General features: G+C 34.3%; 1 protein-coding gene and 1 pseudogene across 1 annotated transcript; one reads left to right on the top strand and one right to left on the bottom strand.

Moving 5' to 3' along the window:
- Positions 1–13,578: 13,578 nt before the first annotated feature.
- On the top strand, positions 13,579–15,878 carry LOC120184083 (protein TIFY 6B-like). The gene is made up of 6 exons (XM_039188643.1): positions 13,579–13,754; positions 13,907–14,168; positions 14,260–14,356; positions 14,444–14,762; positions 14,896–14,956; positions 15,694–15,878. The coding sequence occupies exons 2-6, from the start codon at positions 14,011–14,013 to the stop codon at positions 15,818–15,820; spliced, it is 762 nt and encodes a 253-aa protein (XP_039044574.1). The 5' UTR covers positions 13,579–13,754; positions 13,907–14,010; the 3' UTR covers positions 15,821–15,878.
- A 2,002-nt stretch (positions 15,879–17,880) lies between these two features.
- Positions 17,881–18,739, bottom strand: LOC120184153 (annotated as a pseudogene).
- Positions 18,740–18,954: the final 215 nt, after the last annotated feature.

The raw sequence follows: 18,954 nt of genomic DNA, 5'->3' as shown, positions 1-18,954 counted from the left end.
GTTATTATATTTTTTATTAATATATTTATGTAAATATTATTTTTTTATTAAAATAATATTTATATAATTATTATTTATTTAGAATTATTAATTTTTTTGCTAATTATATTGTTTTGTCTACAGTTATAATGGAAAACGAAATGCTGTTGCGATTGGATATTGATCATATCTCCAGACATTTTAGCGATATGGTAATATTTTTTATAATTAATGTTAATATTTAAATTTATTTTTATTTTAAAGTTATTATGAATTTATATTAATTTTTATTTTTTATAATGTATATTATTTAGGATACTAATCGTATTTTAGAGACTTTTATTAAAAATCCACGTATACCGACACCGAAACGTATTTTGCCATATTTGATTTCTGTCGGGTTCGGGTATATTGCAACAATTATAGGCGGTTGCAAACTCGAACATGTCCTAATTTCTGCACTGATTGAGAGGTGGAGGCCCGAGACACACACTTTTCACCTTCCATGTGGAGAGGCCACAATTACATTGGAGGATGTCTCTATGCATCTGGGGCTTTCCGTCGACGGAAATATGATGTGTGGTATGGCGGATGGAGATTGGCAATCAATGTGCATTGATTATCTTTGAGCTGCTCCGCCAGAGTTTAATGGAGGTAGAATAGCTTTATCTTGGTTGAAAGCTAATTTTGAGGTTTTAAATGAAAATGCTTCAGAGGATCAAGCAAAGGCATGTGCTCGGGCATATATTCTACGAATAATTGGAGGAATATTGATACCCGACAAATCTCGCAACCAGGTGCATTGTATATGGTTGCGGCATCTGATCGATTTTGATGAAGCTGGAAGATATAGTTGGGGCGCTGCAGTTTTGGCATTTCTCTTTAGAGAAATGTGTCGGGCGACGAATTATAAGAAAACTGCTATCGGTGGATGTCTTCTGCTTCTACAATCATGGGCGTGGTTCCGCATGCCTTTCTTATGCCCGATCGTGAATGAACCATACGTATTTCCCTTATTGTTGAGGTAATTTTCGAACTAAATTTTGATTTAAATATTTTCAATTAAATAGGGTTATATTTAGTTTATATTATAATTCATAGGTGGTCGATGAAAAGAAAGGTCCATAAAAGTATACCTACTGGGTTAGAGGAAATTTGTTTACTTATTGATACGAAAGTTGGGTCTGAGGTATGTTTTTAAATTTGTTTAATTATTAATATTTTAATTTAAAATGCTAGATATAATTAGAATATTTTATTTATTTGAATTGTATATTTATATTTCAGTTTCAGTGGATACCTTATGCGAGCGATGAAGTGAAAGCTTGCACCCCACCCCACCTTAGTGGGTCATTAGAGGTATGGATATCAGTTATACCTCTTATATGTTATGCTATTATTGAGTGGCATCCAGTTGATCGCGTGCTCCGTCAGTATGGTTGTACGCAATATATTCCTGGAGCACCTAAGAATTTAGACGACGTGCATAACATAGATAGACAAGGAAAGAAAGATGTTAACTGGGTGGTGAGACACAGAGATTGGATTGCGCTTTGGGAGAACCGATATACACTGTTGGCCCATCGACAATATTACGCTGAAACTGGTCATATGGTTACGGATAACAATATGGACTGGTTTAATGAAAATGGAAAGCCGTTTCTACTTTCGGCGGAAGCACGAGGGGTTAACATTCCTAGGCACCGAGAAAGACATCAACCGTCTCAATATCATCGTCCCCTGATGCGTGGACGGAGAGAAGGAGCTACCGGTTCTGCATCAGTCCCACCACAACATCCTTATTCGTCGATGCCGTAGGGGTACATGCCCAGCCCTCCACTTCATATGCCAAGCCCACCAGTTTATATGTCATCTCCACAAGGTTACATTCTGAGCCCGCAGGGTTATATTCTGAGCCCGCATGGTTACATTCCGAGCCCGCAGGGTTACATTCCTAGCCCGCCAGGTTACATGTCTAGCCCACAGGGTTTTACACCATATGGAGGTGCATATACGACTATGTTTAATGATCCAGCATATGGTTCATATGCATCTTATTTGGCTGGTGGTGCTTCTCCGCAGACACCTCAATCTCCATCTGGATCACAAACATCGATGCCAATGTTTCCACAGTTTTCACAGTTCCCGGGGAGCGGTGGGATTGTTACTAGCACTCCTCCAGGGTCGTTATTTTATACAGGCCCTTCAGCCCCTTCAGCGTCATCTACACCAAATGAAGAAAATGCTGCTGATGATGATAGTGAAGATGAGGAGACTGAAGAACAAGTTCCACGAAGAAATCCTCCACGAAATAGACAACCACCGCCATGTGGAACTCATTCGAGAAGACGACATCGGTGATCCAGTTGTATTTAATGTTATTTAAATAATTATATTTCAGAATTTTATGTAATTTGGTTATGTTATTTAAATGTTTCATGGTTGTTATATACATATTTTTAATGTTATTTTTTATTCACATTTAACATTAAATGTTTGATAAATGTTTTTAAAATACAAATTATATTATTCAAAATTTAAAATAAAAATAAAAATAATATTATTCGAAATTTAAATTTAAAATATAAATTATAGTATTCGAAATTTAACATTAAATTTCAACTTAATATTCCAATTGTATTCGAAATTAAAAGTTATATTCCAATTATAATTCACAATACTTAAATTGAAATTAAATTTATCCATACATATGATTTTATCATTAACATATATATTAAAACGTATACATTAAAATCAACTTATGTTGAGTTAATCGATCGACGAAATCGGCCAAGAGGGGGTGAATTGGCAATTTATTCAATGTCACATTTCAATGCTCATTCCATACAATTTCAATGTCACAATCAACTTATCACTTCACATTTATTCAATTTATCCATAACATTTTATCTAATTTATTCAAACTTCACAAAACGTTTTAATTTAAGTTATTCTTAACTTACTGAACTTTCAAAAGAAGTTAAATTTTGGTTATAATTTACCTGATTTACTGATATATCTAGTGTCCCCGAGGGACATGAGTGACATAATAGGGCAATGATAACATATTCTCTGACAAAATAATGGAAGGCGCGCCCCCGGGAACGCGCCTTCATGTGAATAGTGAAATAATAGGTATTGATATATCTAGTGTCCCCGAGGGACATGAGTGACATAATAGGGCAATGATAATATATTCTCTGACAAAATAATGGAAGGCGCGCCCCCAGGAATGCGCCTTCATGTGAATAGTGAAATAATATGTACTGATATATCTAGTGTCCCCGAGGGACATGAGTGACATAATAGGGCAATGATAACATATTCTCTGACAAAATAATGGAAGGCGTGCCCCCGGGAACGCGCCTTCATGTGAATAGTGAAATAATAGGTACTGATATATCTAGTGTCCCCGAGGGACATGAGTGACATAATAGGGTAATTATAACATATTCTTGACAAAATAATGGAAGGCGCGCCCCCGGGAACGCGCCTTCATGTGAATAGTACTCCGATTATAGACACTATTATATGCAACATATTATAAACTTTCAAAACAAACTTCAGTTCACAAGCTTTCAAATTCTCAAATTCCCAAACTCTAAATTCTCAAATTCTCTGAAAATGAGTCGTCTTTCTGCTGTTGTTTTGTATGATGGAGAAATCAAGGAAGTTGAAGAGGGGGTTGTTTTTGAGTCAGGTCATTATATCCCCTTAACCTTGAAGAGAAACATCACAATTGAGGAGTTAATCACAAAAATTTCGTTAAAGATTCGTGTAGCAGGCCAGAGAAGACTATCTTCACTTCAGTACAGATTTCCTACTGAACTTTTTCCGCTCACGTATACATCATTTCAGCTTTCAAACGATGATGATGTTTCTATGATGGTTGATGCTCATATGGGGAGTTCACAATCTCTTATTGAAATGTATGCCACTTTTATTGAGGTTCGTGCAACTCGTGGTCTCTCATATTCCTCTCACTTTGGCATTGCATATCAAACTGATCAAGTTGATAGCCCGACACAACTGATCTGTAATGATTTCACATCATTAATGGCAGATCCAACGCCAGATATCATGCCATCAAGTTCAATAGGAAGGCATTCATCTGTAACTGCTTATGATCTCAACCCACGTGGCTTCACCAATAATCCATATGGCAACATCTCTTCTACTTCAAGGGGCAGACATTCATCTGCCAATGTTTTTGACTTACATATGGAAATGCCAATGAGACGACAGTCTATTCACATCCCACATGATACAATGGCCTCAAGTTCAAGGGGAGGACACGCAAGCGGGAACTTATTTGACCTCAACATTGGATTATCGGAGGAACCCTCATCTCCACCAGAAGAACCTCTTCGGGAGCCAGGTGCAGATGGTGCTGAAACGGGATTATTCGTTGAACCTGACTCACCACAGTTTAACGTACATTCTGATGATGACGATGATGACGTTCCGATAAATACAACACCAGCCGAACTTCCTGCACATATGTATGAGGCTGATTATGATGCAATGTATGAGCCTGAATTTCCAGATCTTCCTGATGTTGGTAATTATGGACTTCAATCATTAGTCAATGACGGTAATTTACATATTGAAATGGAGTTCGCATCGAAGGAGGAAGCAATGATGGCAATAAAGAGTTACAATATTCGTAACTCAGTTAAGTCCCGAGTTGATCGATCTAACATGGAGAAATATGTCTGCTACTGCGTCCAACGTGACAACGGATGTCAATGGATGGTCCGTGTATCAAAGAGGAAGAGGAAGAACAACTTATGGGAACTAACCAGATACAACGGTCCTCACACATGTTGTGCAACAGGTATAAACCAGGATCATCCCAACTTGGACTCCAACATTATTTGTCAAGCAATCATGCCCATTGTAAAGCAAAGCTCTCTTATAGCTGTTGCAGTGTTGATTTCTGCTATACAGTCACAATATGGGTACACTGTCTCATATAAAAAAGTGTGGCTGGCAAAACAGAATGCCATTTGCAAACTTCATGGAGAATGAGATTCCTCTTACAACGAGCTGCCCAGTTGGTTTCATGTTGTGCAAAGACTTAATCCCGGGACAATTGTTAAGTTCGAAACTCAACATTATTACGTAAATGATCGAATGGTTCGCGATCGCTGCCAATTTTACCGTGTCTTTTGGACTTACCCTCAGTGTATTAATGCAGTCAAGTACTGTAAACCAGTTGTCCAAATTGATGGTACTTTCTTGTATGGGAAATACAAGCAAGTTTTATTATTGGTTGTGGTCCAAGATGGAAACCGCAATATTCTTCCTGTTGCGTTTGCCCTCGTTCAAGGAGAAGACACTAAGTCTTGGGCTTTTTTCCTTAAAAATTTACGTTTACATGTTGTCACCAGGGAACGAGTATGCATTATTTCAGACCGAGGAGCCGGGATAAAAGCAACAATGGACTCTTTGGGTACAATGTATAGACCTCCATATGTTCAACATCGTTATTGTGTCCGTCATATTGCTGCAAACTATTACGAAAAATACAAGAAGAACGATGAACGTCAGTTAGTCGTGCAGATGGGTATGTTACTTTTTCCCAATTTTTCTATCAATTTCTTATTACTTATTTATACTTCATATTAGCTATTACATATTCCTAATGGCTTAGGTTACGAACTCTTACCTCAAAGGTTTGAGTCGATGCTACAAGAGCTGTTTGGCAAAAATAAGAAGGGGTGCGAGTACATTATGGACATCAGCAAAGAAATTTGGACAAATGCATATGACGGGGGTATCGCTATGGTCATATGACAACAAACTTGGCTGAAGCAATAAATTCAACCTTAAAGGGGGCGCGTCATTTACCAGTCACGGCGTTGGTTAAAACGACTTATTTTCGTTTGGGTCAACTCTTTGCAAAGCTCGGTGGACAAGCTCTTACTTGGATGCAAAACGGACATATTTACCACCCAAGACTAGTAGTTGATTTTACAGAAAAAAGTGGCTGCATCAAATGGGATGTTAGTTACAAATTTTTCTCGCACCCGTGAATTGTTTCGTGTAACCGAAATGCCACGTTCGCTGCAAGGGATTGAAGCTAACTCTTTCAGAGTTAATCTGCAAGAGAGGTGGTGCGATTGTGGTTTCTTTCAAGCACTCAAATATCCATGCTCTCATGTCATTGCTGCTTGCTCACATTCGCATTTGGACTACAAAAATTATGTTGATCCCGTATACCAACTTTCACAAGTATTCAAGGTATATGAATTTGAGTTTCCGCCCATAGGAAACGAAAGAGACCCAAATGAGATTCAAACTTGACTTACAATTGTACCAGATCCATTTCTATTGAGGGACTCAGGTCGTCCAAAATCTACTAGAATACATTGTGATATGGATATTCGGGAGAAGTCAACAGAACAAAAACGATGTGGGCATTGTAGAAACATCGGGCACAATAGAAAAAAATGTCCAGCTCTATTATCATCATATAACCGTTAACTCTTATGTAATTAATATTGTATTTAAATGAATGTTTTTGTTTCTAATAATTTAATGTTATTGCATTTATATAATTTGTCAATGTATGTACACCTAAATAATTTTTTTTAACTTTTAAATACATAAATATTTTTAATATATTTATTTAATATAATAATTAATATTATTAGTTATAATTTTTTTTAAAATATAATAATAATTTCACTTTCTAAGTAGAGAAAAATATTAAATTAAATAAATTAAAAGTTATTAAAAAATTTATGTATACGAAGACACATTTCATGTTCTGATTGGAGGATTAAATTTATTAAATTAAATTTTTAATAAGACTAATTTCATAAAATATGTAAGTCTTGAAGATTAAATATGTAATTATACTAATTTATTAACTTATGCATCAATATTTTCGTTAAATATTGATATGAGATGACTAGATTGATAACATTTAAATAATTAACTGATAAAATTAATAGATCGATAATCAAAATCAAAAATAATAATATAACCATATGTGTAATATTATAATTTCATACATTTTTCCTATAACTACAATAAAGTCAAAACTGGTTTTCATATATTGTTATATCATATTAATGTAGATAATTCACTCCACCTTTAACACACATTAACAAAATACATTTGATAATTCTTACATTATAATCGAAACATTTTACATAATATATTATTAATTTACAATAATAATAAAAATAAAATATTTATTATTAAACAAAATACGTGGCAGTCGAGCTGGCGAAAGGCGCGTCCCCGGGGATGCGCCTTCCACACGTGGCATCCAACTCAGCGAAAACACGGGTAAAGCGCGTCTCCGGGGACGCGCCTTTCGCCAGCTCAGCAGAAAGGGTGCTACTTCGGGAAATATTGGTTAAACGGTGTCAGAAAGGGGATATTAGAAAAAATTAGTGTCAGTTATGTCAAATAACCCTCGATCCCATTATCTATATCCGATATTAGCTATACACATAAAAGGTTTACTTGACAAAAAGAAATAATAAAATTATATTTACAAGATGATTGATAGATTTATTTTGATAGGTAAAAAAGAAATATATGTATACTCAATCCAATTAGGAATTTATACTTAAATTTGTGGGTTCACATTGATACATAAACTTTTTTTTTTTGTCTACAATAATATTTATCCTACATGACTTATTTAAACACATTCAAGCCAATGTACAACTTTGAACCTAAAAATCAATTTCATTTACTTAACGAGGTGAAAAAAATAAATCTTAAAATTAAATTTAAATATTAAATTACAGATTTAATCTAAATTTATAAAATGATATTTTTTTAGAAAAAAAATATCTTATTAATAACGTACACAATCACATGTGTCCTACGAACGATAATTTTCAAATTCAAGTCTTCGGAAAACATTTAAAATTTGTATTTTAATATATTGATGTGTGAATAAGGCTATGAGCGGACGACAAATTTATATATCTTTCGCTGGACATATTGAAAAGGCTGCACGTAGGCTTTGGCTTTCGTGATAATCTTAAAGATGAAGGGGAAATATTTGGACTAACGTCCACCATTTTTATGGGTGGAACGCGTAATGCAACCTAATAATCATAACTTATATTCCAAGCACATAACACGTATAAAACCCATTAGAAACCAGCCTTACGATTGATGCCAATCTTATCATACAACAAACCTCTCAAACTAGGCTACATGGAACAGCATCTTTCGTAATAATACGATATATTATAATTTATCGACGATATTTTAGATTTATATATTATCAAATATAATCTTAAAGTTATATATATATATATAATACAGTTTGAATATTAAACTAAAAAAAATAAAAATATATTTAACATGAAAAAAAAATCGATGCAAATGTAGAAAAGGAAATAAGAGAATCAAAACTTGGAATTATAATTCTTGTTTGGTAAGCGTGTCCGTCGTCGTAGGTTCTCAATTGAACAAAGCTTTAGCAGGAAAGAATCAAAACACGGAGAATTAGTATTACTGTCTATATCTTCAATTTTCTTCTTTGTTTCCAACTTCATTTTTCTCCTCTTTACAAGCCCTACGCATCACTCCATGTCCATCTCTTAAAAACCTCGAGAGTCTTCTAGACGTCGACAAATCTGCTGCAGGAAATTAAGAACCTTGGCATGCCACCTGTGCCTGGAAGGAAGACGATCCCTGGCCATGGGTTTGAGTTCACTAACCTCTCTTACAGTGTCATCAAGAAGCAAAAGAAAGACGATGAATGGATCAAGAAATTAGAGGTTTATCTTCTCGATGATACACCGGGCTAGGCCGTGAGGGGTGGATGTCACGAATATATTTTAATTAAGGCGGCATTAATTTATTTTTGATTTTATTTGATATTAATTAATATTCATAATATATTGGTTTTTAATTTTTCTCCCATGTGCGTGTCAATCCACTTGTTTTTACCCAACTCAAAATTTTTTTCTTCATCTCTTGTTTTCGACGATAGTCTATAGCAAGATTTGATTCATGCAAGTTGTTTTATTGTGCGCTGATTATATCATTGTTGTATATTGTAATATTGAGAGACACACGACCAAGACATTTTCGAACACCAAGAAATGACCAAAGATCTGTCTTAAGAAAACTACATAGTTACATGCCTCAGTCAGTTTCAAGTTCAATATTCTATCTATAATCAGGTTCTCTATTCTCTACTGTATCTTCTTCCTCAAAGGGAAGATGATTCCCATTAATTGGAGGTGGCTCCACTATATTTCGGCCTGGCTGGTGAATGAGTTGAAAGAAGAGGAAATCTGCTATGGAGGGAACCCAGCCGATCTTTCACCGGGTGCTAGGCTATAGGCGAGTCGAAGCTCAGTGGTTTGCATATCAAACAAAATGATATCAGCAATGGGAATTAACTTGGACAAACATTGGTATGATATTGTTATCGTGGTTGCATGGGGAGTTGTGTACCGCCTATTTTTCTACGTGGTGCTCAGATTTTACTCCGATAAAAAATTTACTATTTTCATGATCTCCCATCTCCATGTTTGTCACTTAAAGTTCCAGTTCATTGTTAATGCATGAAGAAATCATTGAGTAGTTTAATAATTGAAATCTTATTTTCGCTCGTGAATCGATGGATCTTATAAAAAAAAACCCACCTCCTCGTCCCGAAGAAGAAAAGAGTGAATATTTCATTAATTTATTTTAAAAAAAGCAGGTAAATAGTTCAGTCCACATCTCCCATGTGATTTTAATTAAAGTTAAAAGGCAAGAGTCTCATTTTTATTTCCTTCCTCCGCCATTTAATATAATATATTCGTCCTCTTTTTGTTCCTTTGCTTTCCCTCTCCTCCATACTTTGTCTGCTCCACCAAGCTAAGCATTGTCTTTCTTCTTCTTCTTCTTCTTCTTCTTCTTCTTCTTCTTATTTGGTTCGTTTCAACTCTTCCTTTATTGACCTTTGGAGATTATGGAGAGAGATTTTCTGGGATTGGGCTCAAAAAATGCTCCGATTACAATCAAGGAAGAGCCCTCTGATGCGCCTAACGATTCTGGTACGGTTTTCCTCCTTTTTTAATTCATAATTGGATTAGTTTTTCTTTTTTATTTCAAAACTTATAAAGACTCCGCAACAGTGGTAGACGTGTAGTGAAATCTTATAAACCTCGTTTTCTTGGAGTGATTTGATGAATCTTTCGAGTTACTCAATTTTCTCGGTAACCAAACAAGCGAAACCCGGGAAAGTTCTGCGCCAATAAGCAAAAACCACGAGCAAGACGTCATTTTCGTTTAAATGAAATAAAAGGTACAGTTACTTACAGAAATCCTAGGATACTTTTAATAAAGTTGACGATGTCAGCGTGTGTAAGTGCTATACCGTTCGATTCTATGCAAGAGATATTAAGAAAATATATGCTTGATCATATAACGCTGTTTATGAAATATATTTAAAACTTTTAAATGATATTATAAAATATTCGAGCTTCTCTTGGTATAGATCATTTGAGATAAAATATTAAATGTGGCTTGGGAAAAGGACAATTTGTCGATAAAATATCATAGCCGGATAACATGGTTGCGTGTTAATAAAACTAACATGGATGGATACTCATGATTAAAATAAAGTTCTTGTGTCAAGGGCTTAAATAATTAGTATCTTATACTCTAGTTTTGTTACGCGTTATATATATATATATATATACAAGTTTTTATTAAATCATTTTATATGAATTTATGTTCAAATTATTATTTTGGTTTAGATTCTTATTTAAATCAACATAACTATATCACATTATGTTGATTCTAATTACATTTAAAGTAAATTACACGGGTGACAACCGAACTATGGTTATAAACCATTTTGACCACCAATGTTTCAAAATGATTAATCAGACCACCTAACTATTTAAATGGTTCAATGAAGTCACTAGCTATTAATTTTTAATGGAGGCGATGATATGAAAGTTAATAAAATCGACATAATTATATATTTGATCATTAATATTTACATATTCTATCAATTTAGTCACTATTTAATTCAGCTAAATAAATTTATTAACCTTCCAATCATATAGTGACACGTGTCACCACCGATATAAAGGGAAAGTAAATTGAAATAGAAGAGAGCTTGAGGGATTCGAACCAAGGACCCCTATTGTACCTAGGCAAGCCTTTGTCATTGTGCCAAGCCATCTATTTAGTTCACACACACATGTGTGCACACGCGTGCACACACACACAAGCCATCTATTTGGTTCACATGAGCGTGCGCAAGCCATCTATTTGGTTCATACACACATTTTAAATTATTAAAACAAATCTAATAAATAAATTATATTTCACATGTATATTAAATTATCGTCAATGTAAGACTTAAAAATAAAAATGAGTTTAATATTTTTATTTTGTGATTTGGATTCTCTAAATATTTTTAATTTAATTTATATTTTAATAATTAAAAACAATTGTAAAAAATAATTTAAATAAAAATATTAAACTTATTTTTATCTTGTTATTTGAATTCTCTAAATAATTTTAATATAATTTTATTTTTAATATAATTTATATATGTATATATGCTTATGTGAAATAATCTCAAACACAATATATAAAAGATTATGCATTTTAGAACAAAATAGATAACTTGGTCAATGGCAAAGGCTTGCCCAGGGTCCTCTCGAATCCTCCAAGCTCTCTTCTATTTCAAATTGTTTTCCCTTTACACCGGTGGTGACATTTGTCACCACATGATTGGTGGGAAATTTTATTTAATTAAAATATGAAAAATAATTAAATTAACCTTTCAATCAAATAGTGACACGTGGCATCTCTGGATTGGAGGGTTAAATTTATTTAATTGAATTAAAATAGTGACTAAATTGATGGAATGTGCAAATATTAAGGATCAAAATATAATTATACTAATTTTATTAACTATCACGTCACCACCTCAGTTAAAAATTATCGACCAGTGACTTGATTGAACCATTTAAATAGTTGGATGGTCTGATTGATCGTTTTGAAACGTTGGTGGTCAAAATGGTTTATGATCATAGTTTGGTGGTCACCTGTGTAGTTTACCCTTATATTTATACTTATAGTTTTAAAATTATGATTATAATTATACTTATATTTGGTTAAAAACACATGAATAGACATTCATATAATTTAATAATGTTTTTTCACCAAGGACTTAAATTATTAGGCTAATGTGGCATTTTGAAAAGTAGTGCCTATCTGTAATGACATGTGTTGGGTTTGAATCGACTTGATTGATCAATCGAAAATGTGTCAAGGGGGTGAATTGGTTTTTGAAGATTAGGGAGTAAGGAGTATAAGGATAGGAAAATTTACATAATGATTTATAGTGGTTCAACTTCCTCAATGAAGTCTACATCCACTACCTAAGCTCCTCACTTAGATTTTCCAACAAATTCACTAATTTGTTCTTTCTTTTTCAAGGATTAAGAGTAACATTTACATCTTCCTAGTTTTTCACTTAACTAAACTAGAATCAAAACCCCTTTACAAAAAATAAGAAATGCTCAAACAAGAAGACCTCTCTGGGTTGGTGTTTACAATGATTTAGCTCACGAAAAACAAAACCTAAGGGTATACAATTAAACTCAAAACACAAATATTTACAAGAGAAAGAAAATAAGGATTGAAAAACTTTTTTCTTGTGTATGAATGCTTGCATAGGTGTTGGTCTACTTCTTCAAGTGTTCTCAACTTGTTTTTATATGTTGGAATGAGTTACTAGCCATTTCTAGCCATTTGGGAGCTGAAAAATCTGCAAGGGGTTACAAAACCTTTAAAGGGGGTTTCAAAACTTTCATTTAAAATTTTGACTGTTTGAAATAAGGGGTTTTGAAACCTGTAGGCCAGATTTACATTATGCATTAGGAGTTTTGAAACCACTTGCAGGGGTTTCAAAATTAAACCCAAAATTGTCTATTTCACCTTTTAAAAACTTAAAAACTTTGAATTATTTAAGTAATGTTTGAACAAATTAAATTTAGTCCACAAACATTTTTTCCTTATTTGTTATATCAAAATATTAGTTCTACAACATGTGATTTGAATTTTTTTTATGGGAATACTCATTAAATAAAATATTTATTTCCAATGTGTTTGGAATAAGTTATTTATCCAATGCCATAGATGCCATAGATGATTTGACCAATGGGTTTTTATTTTATTTTATTGTTCAATACTTGGTTAAGTATTGTTCTCTTTTTATTTATTTATTTAGCTTTATTACTAAAAGGAAACAACATGAATTGGATTCTTCATGACATGATGTATGGTGGTTTTGGCTTCATATATCTATGATCTATCTCATATTTTTAATGTTTATTTAATATGATTTATTGATAAATATGAATTTGTGTGGTGTTAGTATATGAATACAAACCCATTTTTAGTTTTGTGCTTGCTTTCCAATTCTAAAAATTGGAAGACGCAAACCCTTTTGACCATATATTATAAATTTACCAATCAAGAACATGAACATTGTATTTGAAATTTTCAACCAAAACATTGGCTTGTTGCCTGCACATTTCTAAGGTTGGAGGTAGCATAGGAAATCATATCCCCTTCCTCTTGGTTCTGCAGTATTGTTAAAGGGCACAGAGATGCAGCTGTCTTTCTCAAACATGGCAACTCCAGTTCCTCACTTCCTATCTTTCAAAGCTTCTCAAGAAGATAGGCCGAGGAAGGCTGCTCATGACCCTCCACCGGCGTCCGGATTCATGGCTATACCAACTGCCAATTCTTATGGCTCGACTTCGACTCAGGTTGGTTGATTTCAATCATCAACTTATTGGTTTCCAGTTATTTAAAACTCCAAAGTTCAGTATGCGGGGACTTTTGAACCTGGCTGTCTTATGATTTCGTTGCAGGTTAACTGATTTTCTTTCCACTCTTCTTTTCCTCCTATGATTGGCAGAAACAAGGGGAAACCACTACACTGTGGTACACCAATCCCACCGTTCCCACCAAGCGAGTGCTTTTCCGGTCTCCGGCCAGCCAAATAAAACTACTACAGTTCCCATGAGCACTCCTCTTCTCCAGCCCTACTTTGCTTCTAATGCGCAGTACATAGTTGGTCATACCGTAAACCCGCAACCTTTTACTGGAGTTCCAATTATGGCTCCCCCTGTATCTGTTGTTCCTCCATCAAGTTCTATCATTGGTACTACTGATCTTAGGTATCTAAACTTGTATCCCGTGTGGTTGTATTGAATCTCAAATAACATATGTAAGTATTAGCTTAAACTGCTAGTTGAATTCCTTTTGCAGGAGTGCTGCAAGCGCCAAATATTCCGGGGCACCATCGCAATTGACTATCTTTTATGCTGGATCTGTGTGCGTGTACGATGATGTGTCTCCCGACAAGGTACACCGTATTGCTTCAGCACGCTTTGTTTAAATGCTTGACACCATTAACTTAGGGTGCCACTTAGTTCTTTGCTTCCATGTCCAGGCCGATGCTATTATGTTATTAGCTGGAAATGGTTCTGCAACTCAGAGTAAAACAGCTCCCATGACTCATAGTTCAAGACCTTGTACTGCTGATGCTTTTTTCAGAAACAGTAGCTGCACCATGTCCTCTTTCCCGGGTCCTCCAAGTCATGTTTCTGTAACCCCCCATGTCAGATCACAGGCCGGTGGACAATGTAGGAGCACCAATGAACTAACGGTTGCCCCAAGAATCGGTGCTCTAACATCTACTAGTAGCCGACCGGAGCCTCCTAAATCGGTGAATTCAGTAGGATCTGCTGCGACAACTCGAAATCCTACGGGTATTGAACTCTTGTTTTTCTAACTGGATTCTCCTGTAGCTGTTGTATTCTTTCTCTAATCTCTTAATCGTTTGATTTCATGGACTGTATTCTGTTTTCATTTTCCGTGAATTTTATTCATTTATTTTTGTAGTAGCTGTGCCGCAAGCTCGTAAAGCATCCTTGGCTCGGTTTTTAGAGAAGCGCAAAGAAAGGTATTTGCTTGTTTTTGTCAATTTGTTGACAATTATTTAAATATCTGTTGAAAACTTGAAATATTGTTCATCATTGATTATGGTAAATAAAAATTAAATTCGACCTAAAAGATGATTTTTTTTTTAATTTAGAGTTGTTTGAATTATTCGAATCGAGGTTAACTTTTGGTTTGAAATTACAAAGTCTGAATAATAAAAAAATTAATTGAAACATCATTTTGATTTTTAAATAAATAATTTGATTATTTTGTGATTTGGTCTCTGATTTTTTTCTTCAATTCATCTTTCGTTTGAAGTTCATTTTTTAATCAAATTTACACCACATAACCCATGTGTAAAAGAATATGATAGAATATATATGCATATCATATATGATTGAAGAGAATCGTTAGAGTTAAAATTTATCAGCATCATAATATTATAAATAATTACAATTAAATTCAAATTTAAACAAATATGTTTAGTTTGACTTGAATTTATTAAACTTTATTAACTCGAACTTTATCCACTTAACTAAATTAAATATTTACCCCTATTTACATCCACCTTAAATGTTATTGATATATACGTCCATCTTATATGCTATTGCTGCTGTCACGGGGTTAGACTGCTGCTAGCAAACTCGTGCTGGGCTGGCGGTCCGTGACATTGCACTACAAATACGAGTTTGCTAAGCTTTACATAGTTATTTCCATTTTGTTTAAATCAAGCTTACATATCCATGGTTCTACATCCAGGGCATCAAACATGTCGCCATACGGTGTCAGCCAGAAATCTCCTGATTCGCGCCCTGCAAGTTCTGATGGCTTTTCTCTAGCTTCTGATGGCTTTTCTCTAGCTTCTGCTGCATCCGTCCTCTACTAGCCCCCAGTTAATGGTCGTTGAGGCCTTGTTTTTCCTTTTGCCATAAATCATGTCAGATTTTGAGGTGATGAGTTGGACAGAATATATGCATATGTTTTGTTTTCAAGGGTATATTGTCAGCAAATACCCTTTTCAATTCCAACAACTGTTTTCTTGAGATAAAATTATGAATGTCGTTGCATGCTCTAAGTTGATTTGGAAAAAGACATGGTGAACTCTAAAATCATAAGTTTTGTACTAATTTGCATAAATAATACGTTGTCAGTTTTGGCATTTCGTTTTTCTTTGTGCTAGTTCGTTGCTAAAAATATCATAATTTTATCCAATTCAATTAGTCACCAAACGAACATAATGATTTTCTTCGTACTCATTTATTTAATTCGAGAAACGAAAAAATAATTTGATTATTTACTCGTGAAACAAAAAAAAGGTCAAAATGGACCCTCAAAGCGTTACTTCCTTGGAAGGAAAACAACATAATCTATAGCAAACATGGAAGTATTTCAATGCTGTTGTCTAAAACAAATTAGCAAAAATAAACACACTACTCAAGTACAACTGCTACCTGTTTGTTCAATAAGCAAAGCAATAGATACGTGTAAGGACAATCACAGTATGCCATTTAAAATTCGGGTAAAGCAAATCAAAGGTCACTGAACTATGCTCAAATGTCCTTTTTGACCATTGAATTTTCAAAAGTTACAAAATGATCATTAAAATTATTGAACTGCTACCAAATGGCCATTTGATTTAATCAACTTTATTATTATAAAGTCACGATGCCTATCTTATAATTGTTCGATAAATTTAACAACCATTTTGTAACTTTTAAAAGTTCAGTGATCAAAATGATCATTTTATAAACCCTCAAAACCGCAGAAACAACAAAGGGACGGATTAGAGATGTCCGCAAAGCAAGGGAAATGAACAAGGTATCAGTAACATCCTAAATAATGTCAGTACCCAAATCCAATTTTCCAACCTTCAAAAGTACCTCTTTTCTCACATGCATTTTAAGCATCGATTCCGTACTAATCTTTGCAACTGCGTATCTAGGTATTGAAAATGCGAAGGGCTTGTGCAAGCCCTTCCAAACAAAGCAAGCCATACCCGTAACGAAAACCTTCATTAATGTTTCTTCTTTTTTATTATTAAATTAGAAACCAAAACTACGCAGTTTTCTTCCACGTAATTCTCCAATTTCCAGGTCAGCCCAACTTGGTTAAACTAAAGTCGAAACTATTTTTGCAAGGGAATCTAACAGTTACTAAACCGATGTTCTTAATAAAACTAAGAGTAAACACATAAGCAAAATTACATTAGCTAAGATGACCCTCAATTTTTTTTAGTGAAAAATGACAAATTTGAAATATAATGAATAGACGGATGATCATTTTATAACTTTTAATTGTCGAGAGACTCAACAAAATAGTATTAGTAGGAAACTATTTATGTACTTTACCGTAAAAGATATAATTCAAATTGAAAAAAAGAATATGTATTCTTTGAAAGTAAAATTGTGCATTAAGCCAAAAATCGATCCGTAAATATAATACTCAATATTACTTTAAATTTTAAATTTTAATTTATTTTGTAACATTAAATTTTATATTGCTTTTATTTAAAAATTTATAGGAGACGATTATTCCATCTGGACCCCTGATTCATCCTTTAATCTAAGGTTTATTTTACTTATTTTCATATACTATTATTAAATTTTTGACTATCACAGTTAATTAGGTGTGATGAAATTTGTTCAGTTAGAGTTAGTTTAAATCTATTTGTTAAGTGAACCCACCTAAAAAAATAGATGTTCATATTTATATAAAACTCAAATAATAGATACAAATTTTTACATTTAGAAAAGAATAAAAAGAAAAAGGAAAAAAATGTTTTGTAGATGAGATTTCAATATTTTCTCTTTCTTGGAATTATTTATTCGCCCCATCAGGAAGAATGTAAAGATGGTGGAACAAGCACATGGAAGTAGCTTGCTAGCTAGGAATACCGATGTAACGCAAGGTTGAATATATATCTCACAAATCCAAAAGATGTATTCGTCACTTGCAACTTGTTCGATCCACTTCCTCATGATCCTTTGCCCTGCCTGCGCATGCTGCCGGGAGACCAGCTCCTCTAAAGCCTCCCTCATCCACAAATGTGGGCATTCTTCTTTAGCTTTAGAGATTGTTACCTACAACCACATACATAACATTTGTCCGATGATTGCTTGGATTTAGACCACCCACGAATGATCAGAACCTAGGATGTCATACGTACCCATTTCCTTGTCCGGAGTTTTTCTCGGGCCAGAGGTCTAACTCTTGCTTGACAAGCATAGGAAACATGTGGCCTTCATGGAGAGTACTTCGCCTCTTGCTCTCGTACGACCATTTCCCTAATTTGCGCTGTTAAACCAACAAAATACATCCAAATGGTACTGTCAGCATTCAGAAATATATAACAAGAAATGTCTTCTACTAAGAGTTGATACATATATATACTAACTTCAATGTTGCCAACAACACCGGCTTCTTCGAGCGTCTCTCGAACGGCCGCCTCTTCCATAGATTCATCATGCTCCCAGCCACCTTTAGGGAATAGCATACCTTTTCCATTTTGTGCACTGATCACAAGTACTTCGATCACGTCGTCGTTTGAATTCGCTTCGTCCATTTCCTATATCGATATGGAATACATCTGCTCAAGAAAGAATTATATATTTTTTTTTCAATTTAAGAATATTGTAAACAACCTAACCCAACAGAGAAACAAGAGACGACCACAAGAAGAAATACCCAACAACTAAACGAAAGCCTTCACTATCATAGCGTTGGAATTGCCTACCACTGCGAGGAGAGCGACAAGGAGGAGCAAGAGACACATTTTCTCAACAGGAAACGGCGGTTCCGCGGGTATTTTTCAATGAGAGAGACGAGCATGCTGGTGAGAAGGGGGAAACCTGTAAGGAACTCCCGAGATCCCTCCTATGTTATCATATAAATTATGGCAAAAAATGAATAATATATGCTCTTGGGATTCTGTCCATTCTATATTTCCTTTTCTTCATCACCCTCCAACTAAATTAGAGTCTCCATCATTTAACAACCATCAACTTTTAGAGGAGATTTCAT

This window comes from Hibiscus syriacus, unplaced genomic scaffold (assembly GCF_006381635.1).
Source record: "Hibiscus syriacus cultivar Baekdansim isolate YM2019G1 unplaced genomic scaffold, ASM638163v2 tig00112857_pilon, whole genome shotgun sequence".
Classification (NCBI taxonomy): Eukaryota; Viridiplantae; Streptophyta; class Magnoliopsida; order Malvales; family Malvaceae; genus Hibiscus; species Hibiscus syriacus.
This window is presented reverse-complemented; position numbering and strand designations above follow the sequence as displayed.

Excerpts from the sequence above, each read along its gene's own strand:
- LOC120184083 (XM_039188643.1), top strand. The coding sequence starts at position 14,011 with ATGAGCACTCCTCTTCTCCAGCCCTACTTTGCTTCTAATGCGCAGTAC. Across the intron at positions 14,357-14,443 it reads ATGATGTGTCTCCCGACAAG|GCCGATGCTATTATGTTATT; the intron begins GTACACCGTATT and ends TTCCATGTCCAG. Across the intron at positions 14,763-14,895 it reads GACAACTCGAAATCCTACGG|TAGCTGTGCCGCAAGCTCGT; the intron begins GTATTGAACTCT and ends TTATTTTTGTAG.